The sequence below is a fragment of the Tursiops truncatus genome, chromosome 4, assembly GCF_011762595.2.
Source record: "Tursiops truncatus isolate mTurTru1 chromosome 4, mTurTru1.mat.Y, whole genome shotgun sequence".
Taxonomy (NCBI): domain Eukaryota; kingdom Metazoa; phylum Chordata; class Mammalia; order Artiodactyla; family Delphinidae; genus Tursiops; species Tursiops truncatus.
This window is the reverse complement of record NC_047037.1, coordinates 15,529,417-15,543,442: the sequence shown is the minus strand read 5'-3', so window position 1 is coordinate 15,543,442 and position 14,026 is coordinate 15,529,417. Positions and strand designations below refer to the sequence as shown.

General features: G+C 39.5%; 1 protein-coding gene and 1 long non-coding RNA gene across 6 annotated transcripts in view; one reads left to right on the top strand and one right to left on the bottom strand.

The window, feature by feature from the left end:
• LOC141278530 (uncharacterized) overlaps positions 1-14,026 on the bottom strand; it is a 271,211-nt gene that overhangs the window by 214,331 nt on the left and 42,854 nt on the right. The window lies entirely within an intron of this gene.
• LOC109547991 (52 kDa repressor of the inhibitor of the protein kinase) lies at positions 7,695-11,056 on the top strand. Its single transcript, XM_033855297.2, has one exon. It carries the CDS (start codon positions 7,814-7,816, stop codon positions 10,100-10,102), a length of 2,289 nt encoding a protein of 762 aa, XP_033711188.1. The 5' UTR covers positions 7,695-7,813; the 3' UTR covers positions 10,103-11,056.

The window sequence follows — 14,026 nt, the reverse complement described above, 5'->3', positions numbered from 1 at the left end:
GTAAATTTTTGTGAAGGGTATAAGGTCTGTGTCTAGATTCATTTTTTTTGTTGCTGTTGTGCAAATGGATGTCCAGTTCTAGCACCATTTGTTGAAAAGACAGTTATTATTGCCTTTGCTCCTTTGTCAGAGATCAGTTGACTATATATATGTGGGTCTATTTCTGGATTCTCTCTTATCAAATTCTGAAATTCTCTCAAATCAAATTCTCTTGATTTGCCTATTCTTTCACCAATACCACATTGTTCTGATTATGGAAGGATTTTAAAAATTCATACAATAATAGAAACTATTGAATTGGTTCAAAATTTAGAAGAGCATTGTAAAAATTATATCTGAGGAGATAATGAAATGCTTACCATGATTATGTTTTTCACTTATTTAGCAAATATTTACTAAGCATCTACTCTGTATTACTGTGTATTATATTAGATGCTAGAGAAACAGTGAGTAACACAATAGATATGATTCCTGCCCTCATGAAGTTCCCAGTTAAATGAAATATGGTTCATTTGCATGTATTATATTTATACCCACTTTTTTCTAATAGGCCTACATAATTTTATGGAATTGAATTATCCCCAAAATAAGCATAATGATTGAGAAAAATCAATGGGGTTATGTAGCTAGGAAGAAATGTTGTGTAGCCTTACCAGTTATAATAAGAAAAATAGCATTAATTCTATTCCAACAATTCCTTGAGACCTCTGTGTGTTAAAGATCAAGCTTTAGAAACACAGCTCACAAACCCCAAGAGTTCCCCAAAGTTAGTCACAAAAGTTTCCCAATAGACAGTGGTTCCTAACACTGTTCTCAAAATCCTCAACTCCAAACACAAGGAATGGCTAGCCCGTGAACACATGTCACTGCCTGGTTTATAAAAGACTGAGAGTTGTAGCCATATATATAATACCCATCATATATACAGAACAAAATTACATGGTCTCTAAATGTAAAGGGACTCATGAAGAAAAAAAGATATGAATAGAGAATAAAAAATAAGTATTTTGAGGAAACGATTGAATTTTATTCAATATTTTTTACATTGCACCTTATACCAGTTCTGTTCCCAACAGGTTCCCAGTTTCTCAATTATACCATTATAATGGTCACATTCCATTTTACATAGTCTTAATTATCTCTTGGGAAATTAAATTTTTGTTTTATGATCATAGTGTCTCAGGTTTCAAAGAGAATTCTTTTAAGTTAGCTAGTATAATTCTCACTGTACCTACCTAACATTAAAAATAGTTTAAGATACATTCCTTCTTTGTTCCAGGCACTGGAATAGAGGTTGGAAATACAGACCTGAAAAGAATATAGTCCCTATCTTTGAAAGATCCATGGCCATATGAGGAGACAAACATACCTAGATCCAAGTAATGAAAGCAATAAGGTGTCATAACGCACAATACAGCATGAGGGACAGGCGGGTGATGTGCTTATTCTCTGAGAAACCACGAAAGGTTTGGCATTTGAGCTGAGTCCTGAAGCATTATGAGGGTCCATCAGACAGACAAGGAGGTAGGGGGAGTGACTATAGAAAGGATATCACATGGTAGCTTGGTTTGGCAAAAGAGACAAGACACTGAAAAAGCTATTTGGAAAATCTGTATTTGAGTTGGAAGCGAAGCACCTTGTCAACGGGCAGGCTTTTCTATTAGATGATTGGCCAGCAAGCCACCTGCTTTATCTTGAGATCTCTGATTGTCATTACATATGTCATTACATATGTCTTGAGTATATGTAATTTTCCCCAGGGAGGAATACTCCAGTCTCATGTGTAGTAGAGGTTAGGCTGGTATATTGTTGGATGTCAAATTACATGATCCAAGCAGGTGAAAGCAGTCGTTATTCATTGTACTTATTATTCCCCCTTTTATGCATGGTAACTACTACCACCCCCTCTGCCCCCTTTTCCCAAGCCTTTTCACTTTTATAGTGGATAGACTTACTTCTCCTTGACTTTCCTGCTTTATTCTATCACAAGCTTAGGTTTCACTTTCTGTAGACTTCTAGATCAGTAACTATGTGTGTATTGCATTTTTAGCTTCAAAATATAGGGTTCCTCTCATCGACTGCCATATATACTCGGATTTATGCATTGTAAAATCCTTTATTGGGATTTCTGAGTCAAGAAATGTATGGAAATAAACAACTATCTTCAGTCTGCCATTTACATTTGGAAGGCCTGGTTCCATTTCTAAGTGCTAATAAACTGTGCTTTTGGTAACTACTTGCTCACAATCAAAAGTTGCCTCTTCAGACTTTAGTGTAAATATTTATTTATTTATGGAACTGCATTTTTTTTTTTCAACTGCATTTGCCAGTCCCTAGGCTTCAGGAATAGTTCTGTCATGGATCACCGTCATTGCTTCAGCGGTCTGAATCAGTCACTGTTTCTCTCAGTTCCTAGCATTTAATTTGTCTAGGCAAAGGGACATGAGTTTGTGGGGTGACGTCAGCAACGTGGCAGCCTGAGATTCTCCCTTTGTCTCTCCCCTTCAATCTACAACTAGTAAAGTAACCATATTCAGCAAATGTTTCTGAATGCCCAACACACCTGGATGCCAGAGAGATTCATACAACTGTACAGCTGAAGGTGGGCAACTGGAACACAGAGAGGAGGTGGGGGAATGGTGGAAACAGTACCCATCATCCAGGCCCTGGTCAAGGCGGCTGAGCCTGCAGCTCCAGAGAACCTGTTAGCAGCAGAGAAGGTGTAGCACACGACTCAAGCCTCCCAGCTAGAGTGGCATCGGTTGCCACAGGGAACCGGGCAGCAGCAGCAGCAGAAACTGTGACTCTGGTCCCTTCAGCCACAGCAGCACCCTTGACTCTGGTCTCCCTGCCCATGGTGGCCATACCCACATACCCAACAACCCCAGATGTAACAGAGGCACCCACCATGCTGGTGCCACTGGTGACAATGCCAGCAAGATCAGGGACACCAGAAGCAGAAAACCACCAGCAACTCCAGAAATCACAAGCAACAATGAGGGCACCAGCAATACCCACAGCAGAGGCCGTGGAGGGTGGAGAGTGGAGAGTGCAGATTCTCAAATATAGCCAGAGGCAGCAGAGGTGAAAGAAAACAAAAACATGTGCTATAGCGCCACCTACTGAAAAACAAGAAAAAGACCTCTAGTTACCAAAAAGTCGCACTGTTAGAAGAGAGGGTTCTAGAAAGGAACAGAGAGTTTACGTAATGAAATAATAGTTGAGAGCTTCCCAAATCTGGGGAAGGAAGTGGATATACAAGTTCTCGAAGCTAAGAGAAAACCTAATTATCTCAATACAAAAGGATGTTCTCCAAGACACATTATATTAAAACTATCAATGATAAAGAAAGAATTTTAAAGGCAGCTGCGGGGCGGGGGAGAAGACAGTTACCTACAAAGGAACCCGCATTTCGTTATCAGCAGATTTCTCAGCAGAAACTGTACAGACTAGGAGAGAATGGAACGACATACCAAAACATCTAAAGATAAAAACTGTCAGCTAAGAGTACTCTATCCAGCAAAGCTACCCTTTAGATAGGAGAGAGAAGTAAAGGCTTTCCCAGGTAAACAAAAGCTGAGGGAGATCATCACCCCTAGACCTGCCTTATAAGAAATTTTACGAGGAGCTCTTCTACCTGAAACAAAAGGCAAAAGTACACAAAACTTTTAATGAGGTGATAAATAGGATGAAACAATCAGAAAATTGCAACTCTATATCAGAATAGATCGTTGAACACTTAATTATAGCATAAAGGTTAATGGGAACACAGCAATAAAAAAACTATAGCTACTTCAATTTCTTAACAAACTCACAACATAAAAATGGATAATTTGAAATTAAAAAAAAACATAAAAAGGAAAGAGGAAAAGGACAAAACTGATGTAGGCCAATGAAGATAGGATGCTATCAGAAGGAATAGCAGTTTTACCTATGAGACATCTTACACACATCTCATTTTACCTATGAGACATCTTACACAAAATTCATGGCAATCACAAAACAAATCTGGAGCAGAGACACGAAACATAAAGAAAAGAGAAACTGAGAAAAACATCGTGGAAACCCACTAAACTAAAATGGCAGCCTGAAACGTAAGGAAAAAGAAACCATGGAGATAAAGAGCAACCAGAAAACAAAAGATAAATTGAGAAGGTTTTCTCATTTTATACTTTCCTATGGGGGTGATGTCAGCAACATGGCTGAAGAAGACATCCCGCATTGTATCCCCCCTCTCCAACATCAACAATTCTGCACCTATCCATGGACAGAAGTCCCTTTGTGGGAACTGTAGGATCCAGCACCATACGCCAAGGGAACTGAGAGGAGTCTCACCCACCTGTGCACTGAGTAATTGTGCACTGACCTCAGGAGTGGCTATGGACACTGCAGTGACCCATGAACCAGCTCCAGCCCCTCTCAGTCACCATTCAGGAGCCCCTGGAGAACGCTGTCTTAGACAATCACCCACAGACAAGAGAGCTTTTGTGGAAGTCTTGGTTTCCATCGGAGAAGCTCCGACACACCACTGGAGCCCCAAAAAACAAACAAAAAGAAACCAAGTGAGTTTGGACCCACTGGAGAGAGTACGGGGACCAGTTTAACTTTATCCCTGTCAACCCCTCCCTCAAGGTGGCACAGCTCAGTGCCAAGCAAGACTTTCTCAGCCCATGATTTCTCCTGCTTGGGAAAGTGAGAGCATGAGTGAGCACCTGCCTTCCCCAGATACATGGGACATTGCCAAAGAGGCCTATTTCTATCTTACCCCAGTATCCAGAATACTGAGTCATGAGCTGCATAACTGGAGGGAGGAAAGAGTCTGAGAGAGCAGCAGATAGGACCCTCAAAGGACATTAGAGGGACGTGGATCCTACTAGTTGCTTCTCAGACTCCATCATGAGGTTCCATAGAGAGAGTAGAATGGTGGTTTCCAGGGGCTGAGGGTGGGGAAAGTGGGGAGAGATTTTGACAAAGGGTACAAAGTTCCAGACTGGTGATTACACTTAACAATACTGTATTATACACTTGAAAATGGCTAAGAGAGTAGATTTTACATGTTCTCACCACAAAAAAGAAGTGATAATTATCTGACATGATGAAGGTGTTAACTAAACCTACTACAGTAATCATTTCACAGTATATAAAGGTGTCATCACATACACCTTAAACTTACACAATGTTATATGTCAATTATATTTCAGTAAAACTGGAAAAAAGGAAATGTGGTATATACACACAATGGAATATTATACAGCCTCAGAAAGGAAGGGAATCCTGTCACTTGCTAAGATTTGGATGAACCCTGAGGACATTACACTAAGTAAAATAAGCCAGTTACAAAAGGACAGATACTGAGAATTCCCTGTCAGTCTAGTAGTTAGGACTCAGTGCTTTCACTGCAGAGGACCCAGGTTTGATCCCTGGTCGGGGAACTAAGATCCTGCAAGCTGTGTGGTGCAGCTGAAACAAAACAAAACAGAAGGACACATACTGTCCTTTAGATATTTCTATTCATGTAAAATCTTTAAAGTAGTCAAATAATAGAAACAGAAAGTGGAAAGGTGGTTGCCAAAAGCTGTGGGGAGGAAGGAGGGAAAATTAGCATTTAATGGGTATAGAGTTTGCTATGTAAGATGAAAAAGTTGTAGAGATCTGTTGTACACCAATGTGATTATACTTAATACTAGTGAACTGTACACTTAAGAATGGTTAATATAGTGATTTTTAATCACAATAAAAATAACTGAAAAAAGAAAAAAAAAGACATAGTTATTAATATATAAGCACCCAACATAGGAACCAAAATATATAAAGCAATTATTAACAGACTTAAAGGGAGAAACTCACAGCAACACAGTAATAGTAGGGGACTTTAATACCCCACTTACATCAATGGATTGATCTTCCAGACAGAACGTAAACAAGGAAACAGTGGCCTGAAATGAAACATTATATCAGATGGACTTTATAGATTTATACAGAAGATTTCATCCAAATGCTGCAGAATACACATTCTTCTCAAGTATACATGGAACATTCTCAAGGATGGATCATATGTTGGGACACAAAACACGTTTCAATAAATTTAAGAAGACTGAAATCATATCAAACATTTTTCCAATCACAATGGTATGAAACTAGAAATCAACTACAAGAAGAAAGCTGGAAAAATCACAAATATGTGAAGACCAAACAACATGCTACGGAACAAGTGTTGTGCCAATGAAGAAATCAAAGAAGAAATTTCAAACTACCTGAAGACAAATGAAAATGAAGATACAACATACCAAAATCTTCAGGATGCAGCAAAAGCACTACTAAAAGGGAATTTTATAGCAATACAGGCCTACCTCAAGAAACAATCTTAAACAAACAACCTAACTTACACATAAAGAAACTAGAAAAAGAAGAACAAACAAAGCTCAAAGTAACCAGAAGAAAAGAAATAATAAAGATCAGAGCAGAAATAAATTGAAATAGAGACGAAAAAGGCAATGAAAAAGATCAATGAAACTAAGAACTAGTTCTTTGAAATGATAAAATTGACAAACCTTTAGCTAGACTCACTAAAAAGAAGGCTCAGATATATAAAATCAAAAATGAAAGAGGAGAGATTACAGTGGATACCACCAAAATACAAAGGATTGTAAGAGCATACTGTGAACAGTTATATGCCAACAAAATGAACAACCCTAAAGAAATGGATAAATTCTTAGAATCATGCAACCTTCCCAGACTGAATCATAAAGAAACAGAAAGTCTGAATAGATTGGTGACTAGTAAGGAGATTGAAACAGTAATCAAAAACCTCCCCCAAAACATGGGCTTCCCTGGTGGCGCAGTAGTTGAGAGTCCACCTGCCAATGCAGGGGACATGGGTTCGTGCCCCAGTCCGGGAAGATCCCACATGCTGCAGAGCAGCTGGGTCCGTGAGCCATGGCTGCTGAGCCTGCGCGTCCAGGGCCTGTGCTCTGCAACGGGAGAGGCCACAACAGTGAGAGGCCCGCGTACCGCAAAAACACAAAACAAAAAAAACCAAAAAAATAACCTCCCCCAAAACAAAAGTCCAGGGCCAGATGAATTCTACCAAACACTCAAAGAAGACTGAATACCTATCCTTCCTAAACTCTTCTAAAAATTGAAGAAGAGGGAACACTTCCTAACTTCTTAATTTTTCGAGGCCAACATGACCCTGAGACCAAAATCAGACAAGGACCACACACATTAAAAAAAATAAATACAGGCCACTGTCACTAATGAACATAGATGGAAAAATCCTCAACAAAAGAAGAGCAAACCAAATTCAACAATACATTAAAAGGATCATACATTATGATCAAACGAGATTTATCTCAGGGATGCAAGGATGGTCCAATATCCACAAATCAATCAATGTGATAGACACATTAACAAAATGAAGGATAAAAAAATCATATGATCATCTCATTAGATGCAGAAAAAGCATGTGACAAGATTCAACACCCATTTATGCTAAGAACTTTTAATAAAATGTATATAGAAGGAAGGTACCTCAACATAATAAGGCTATAAATGACAAACCCACAACTAACATCATACTGAAAAACTGAAAGCTCTCCTTCTAAGATCGGGAACAATACAAGGATGCCCACTCTTGCCAACTTTTATTCAACAATAGTATTGGAAGTCCTAGAAACAGCAATTAGCCCCCCGGCGCGCCGGCCCTAACGAGCCGGCCGGCCGGCCTGGCTCCCCTCCCCGGCCCCGACGGGCGGGCGGGCTGCCCTGAGGAGGCGGGGAGGGGAGGGCTGGGCCGGCCGGCGGGCAGACAACGATGCCGAACTTCTGCGCGGCCCCCAACTGCACGCGGAAGAGCACGCAGTCGGACCTGGCCTTTTTCAGGTTCCCGCGGGATCCAGCCAGATGCCAGAAGTGGGTGGAGAACTGTAGGAGAGCAGACTTAGAAGATAAAACACCTGATCAACTAAATAAACATTATCGATTGTGTGCCAAACACTTTGAGACTTCTATGATCTGTAGAACTAGCCCTTATAGGACAGTTCTTCGAGATAATGCAATACCAACAATATTTGATCTTACCAGCCATTTGAATAATCCACACAGTAGACACAGAAAACGAATAAAAGAATTGAGTGAAGATGAAATCAGGACACTGAAACAGAAAAAAATTGATGAAACTTCTGAACAGGAACCAAAACATAAGGAAATAAACAACAGCAATGCTCAGAACCCCAGTGCAGAAGAAGGGGGTGAAGAGCAGGATGAAGACATTTTACCTTTAACCCTTGAAGAGAAGGAAAACAAAGAATACTTAAAATCTTTATTTGAAATTTTGATTCTTATGGGAAAACAGAACATACCTCTGGATGGACATGAAGCTGATGAAATCCCAGAAGGTCTCTTTACTCCTGATAACTTTCAAGCACTGCTGGAGTGCCGGATCAATTCTGGTGAAGAGGTTCTGAGAAAGCGCTTTGAGACAACAGCAGTTAACACATTGTTCTGTTCAAAAACACAGCAGAAACAGATGCTAGAGATCTGTGAGAGCTGCATTCGGGAAGAAACCCTCAGGGAAGTGAGAGACTCTCACTTCTTTTCCATCGTCACTGACGACGTGGTGGACATAGCAGGGGAAGAGCACCTGCCTGTGTTGGTGAGGTTTGTTGACGAAGCTCACAACCTGAGAGAGGAATTTGTGGGCTTCCTGCCTTATGAAGCTGATGCAGAAATTTTGGCTGTGAAATTTCACACTACGATAACTGAGAAGTGGGGATTAAACATGGAGTACTGTCGTGGCCAGGCTTACATTGTGTCCAGTGGATTTTCTTCCAAAATGAAAGTTGTTGCTTCTAGACTTTTAGAGAAATATCCCCAAGCTATCTACACACTCTGCTCTTCCTGTGCCTTAAATATGTGGTTGGCAAAATCAGTGCCTGTTATGGGAGTATCTGTCGCGTTAGGAACAATTGAGGAAGTTTGTTCTTTTTTCCATCGATCACCACAACTGCTTTTAGAGCTTAACAATGTAATTTCTGTCCTATTTCAGAACAATGAAGAAAGGGGCAAAGAACTGAAGGAAATTTGCCATTCTCAGTGGACAGGCAGGCATGATGCTTTTGAAATCTTAGTGGACCTCCTACAAGCACTTGTTTTATGTTTAGATGGTATAAATAGTGACACAAATGTTAGATGGAATAACTGTATAGCTGGCCGAGCATTTGTACTCTGTAGTGCAGTAACAGATTTTGATTTCATCGTTACCATTGTTGTTCTTAAAAATGTTCTATCTTTTACAAGAGCCTTTGGGAAAAATCTTCAGGGGCAAACTTCTGATGTCTTCTTTGCAGCCAGTAGTTTGACTGCAGTGCTGCATTCACTAAATGAAGTGATGGAAAATATCGAAGTTTATCATGAATTTTGGTTTGAGGAAGCCACAAATTTGGCAGCCAAACTTGATATTCAGATGAAACTCCCAGGGAAATTTCGCAGAGCTCAGCACAGTAACCTGGAATCTCAGCTAACCTCTGAGAGTTACTATAAAGAAACTCTAAGTGTTCCAACAGTGGAACACATTATTCAGGAACTGAAAGATATATTCTCAGAACAACACCTCAAAGCTCTTAAATGCTTATCTCTCGTACCCTCAGTCATGGGACAGCTTAAATTCAATACATCAGAGGAGCATCATGCTGACATGTACAGAAGTGATTTACCTAATCCTGACACACTCTCTGCTGAGCTGCATTGTTGGAGAATCAAGTGGAAACACAGAGGGAAAGATATAGAACTTCCATCCACTATTTATGAAGCCCTTCATCTGCCAGACATCAAGTTTTTTCCTAATGTTTATGCATTGCTGAAGGTCCTGTGTATTCTTCCTGTGATGAAGGTTGAGAATGAACGCTATGAAAATGGACGAAAGCGTCTCAAAGCATACCTGAGGAACACTTTGACAGACCAAAGGTCAAGTAACTTGGCTTTGCTTAACATAAATTTTGATATAAAACACGATTTGGATTTAATGGTGGATACATATATCAAACTCTATACAAGTAAGTCAGAACTTCCTACAGATAATTCAGAAACCATTGAAAATACCTAAGAGACTTTTAACATAGGCTTTCTCTTATATTTGATATTTGAAAAAATCTGTAAGAAATTTGAAAATATCTTACAGAAAAGTTGTAAGGTGTACGTAGGCCACTTAATCACTGAATATCTTGACCTGTAGGCCTCCCTTTGAGTACATTAGTCATTGATAATCTGCCTGTTTAAATGGCCCGTTTGAAGGCCCATGCTTTGGAGACCTAACTGTTCTTCCAGAAGATAGCATTGAAAGTACCATGTTACACTCTGTGTGATCTCTGCTAATGGCACTTTGAAATTGTATTAGTTAAGTCATTTTAGATATAACATTTGTCACTGTGGATCCAGTTGTCAGGTACTTAGGTATCATTTCTTTGAAGAAATAAATTTTGAGGAGGTATGGGAGATAGGAATACATTTTATAAAACATTACAGTGAAGCTCATGACTGACCTTTGAATAGTAGGAGTTTTAAGTATGCTGTTAAAAATCTGCAAGGGACCGTTAAAATGATCAGACTGTAAGAGAAACGTGTGAGCTCACCAAACAGGGATTTCAGTGTAGATTTTGCCTTTATCAAATGAAGTTGAAGGAACAAGTTATAGTTAAGGTTTGAATGGAAGAGCCTGCCATTGTTGTTCCACATCTGATTGTTGCTGTTTACATTCCTTTATTGAGCCTACATCTTCATAAGCTTTTTGACAGGTATATGTTGAACACTTCTGTTTCATGGTCAAGACAGGATCAGAGACCATGGATACTGACAACTGATTTGTCTGTTTTCTTCTGTCTTTTTCCATGACTATATCTACTGCCTCATCTTGATTTACAAACAAAACCTAGAAAACCTACAAAAATAAGTGTTTTGTGGTTTATCTAGGAATAATATAGAAAATATTGCTGTTATTTTTGGTGAAGAAAATCAATTTTGTATAGTTTATTTCAACCTAAATAAAATGTGAATTTTGTTTAAAAAAAAAAAAAAAAAAAAAAAAAACAGCAATTAGGCAAGAAAAACAAAAGCCATCCAATCAGAAAGGAAGAATTAAAACAATAATGATTTGCAGATGATATGAATTTTATATATTGAAAACCCTAAAGTCTTCACCAAAAACTATTAGAAGTAATAAAGAGAAACAGTAAAATTGCAGGGTACAAAATCAATATACAAAAATCGGTTGCATTTCTATACACTAATGATAAACTAGCAGAAAGAGAAACTAAGAAAACAATCTCATTTGCAATTGCAACAAAAAGAATATAATACCTAGGAATAAATTTAACCAAGGAGGTGAAAGACCTGTGCACTGAAAATCATAAGGTATTGTAACTCATGCAAGTCAACAACGACAAAAAACAAACAAACTGATTAAAAAATGGGCAGAACATCTGAATAAACATTTTTCCAAAGAAGACATACAGATGGCCGACTGGCACGTGTAAAGATGTTCACCATCACTAATTATTAGAGAAATGCAAATCAAAACCACAATGAGGTACCACCTCATGCCCCTTAAAATGGGTATTATCAAAAAGACAAGAAATAACAAGTGTTGGCAAGGATGCAGAGAAAAGTCCCAAGAAACAGATAATAACTTCCTTATTCTCTTGATTTTTTTGACTATAACTAAAATAGTGCACGTTGCTGTCCTAGGATACTTGGTAAGCCTCAGCTCATTAGGGAAACAATAGTTGGCATGGCATAATAGGTTCCAGGTTTTAAGGTTCCAGGTTTTACAGACGGATTGCCTCCATTTAAACCCTGAGTCCATTATTTACTAATTGTGTTACACTGAGCAAACTAGTTAATTTTGTTTCCTCATATGCAAAAAGAAGTCGATACTGTCTGCTACACAGGGCTTCTGTGAAATTCTAATGTGCAAACATGTAAAGCACTTGGCTCCGGATCTAGTCATTCACACAAGAACTTAGTTGAGAAAGGATCCAGTAAGAGTGCTTATGGCCTCAGATATCTGTTCATACCCAGGCACAGAGCATGGGAAATATACAAAGTGCATTTGAAACAGGAGCTAACAAAATTGATAAGTAACAATGCGTTTCCTTGAATATTAGTGGGATTATATTTGTCATGGAAACGTGGTACTTACAAGGGTTGTTTGCTGAATCCAAGCCCTACTTCCTCCTGGGGAAAGTACAATACCTTTCTCAATAAAGCCCCTGTACTTGGCAAAAGCTAATCCCACCCTCATCTCCAGGGGTGAGCCCCGATTAGTTTAAGCCAGTCAGCATGTATCATCTACTAGCCAAAACTGATTGCCTACAGATGGGTGTGTGACCCAGCCGGTCACTGAGACACAAGAAAATGTGTATTGGGACCTTTGAAGAAAGACCGTCTTTGCTTTTACCAGAAATCCACAGAGGAATTCTATCTCACTGCTAGGTATGAATGTGGCCACCAGAAGCAGCTGAAAGCCATGTGTAATGCTTTAGGATAACGAAGCAGTCAAATCACAAGTTACCTTGCTGAGCTGCAAGATCAAGCTTTATCTAGGGCTTGCACTGATTCTTGATTTTCTTTTCTATGAATCAATAAATCATGTTTATTTCTTAACCTAGTTTGAGTTACGTTTTCTGTTAGTTGACACTCAAAGCAACTTAACTAATACAATGATGGATTAGTATTGCCTCTTCAAAAGAAACAGAGGCAAATAAGTATTGTTTACCAAAAGGAAATGTATCTGTGTGTGCAAAAATCCATAAATCCGCGACAGTATGCATGAAGAAGCACACTGAGAAGCAGCTCTTGTTGGTAAGGACAAAGCGGGGCGGAACAGAAGTGCTATGTTGTAAGTAAGCTATACGCTACCCAGAGGAAGAAAATGAAGCTTCATTTCAAACATCACTATTTTCCTTCAGCCAACCGCTGAATATTTCTGTAGATGGAGAATCCCAGCTGAGCTTAAAATGACATCCAGACTGCCGGCTCTGTGAGACAGAGGCCTTCATGAAGCATACTGTCACGGCTCTATTTGGATTGAAGGGACGAAGGGCTTTAAGGAGGAGTTCTAAAGGAACAGAGGAGGGCTTTTGTAATATCAATCAAGGAGAGGAGAGGAATCTGATTCTTTTAAGCAATGAAGTACAGAAGCGATATGTTGACGTTACATTTTGAAAAATTACTGTTTTGGTAGTGTTCTGCTTTATCTGAATTACATCATCACATAGATCAGAGGCAACAAATGTTCTACTCTAATGACCAAACGCAGCTGTGGAATAGGTGGGCACAATGTGAATAGGAAGGGTGTGCTGGGCACCCTTCAAGATCGGGGAATGAGGCGGAGGCATCCAGGGCTGCAGCTGAGTCAACATTCAGCAGCCAGTACGAGGCGAGTTGTGGGACCAGTTTGGACCCAAGTTGTCCTATCGAAATGCCAAGGAAAACAACCAATGGAGATGTTAGCCTACATACTTTGATGCAGGATTTTTTTTAAAAAAGGTGAATTGCTTTTCAAATGATGCATGAGTAAGATTATGGAATTGGGGTTTCTCTCCTTCATAAATCTGTCTTTAGTGTTGGGTTAAGAGGACTGAGTTCCTGTGCGTGAAGAATTTAGAACAAAGCTGGCCCAGGGTAAGCTCTCTAAGTGTGAGCTATTAATATTCTTATTGTAGCACATAACATGCTGAATGCCAGAGAAGGAAGTCCTCTGGGTCACAGGTCTGGGCATGTTATTGGGCTCAAGGCTGTATGAGTTCTCCAGATTCCTCCCTTGAAAATGATTACTCATTCTCAAGGCAAGACCACTTCCTCCAAAGCCATTAGTCCACAGGCAGAGATTGAGTACAGATAGATGGAGGGCCATGTGAGAACCTGGAAGGGAGACGGGGTGGTGGCTGACTCCCCTTGGCCCAGTTGTGTGGACGGGGAAGGAAAGATAAAACCAAACGCTGCAAGCTAGGAGAAGGGCTGGACAAAAGAA

Excerpts from the sequence above, each read along its gene's own strand:
- LOC109547991 (XM_033855297.2), top strand. The coding sequence starts at position 7,814 with ATGCCGAACTTCTGCGCGGCCCCCAACTGCACGCGGAAGAGCACGCAG.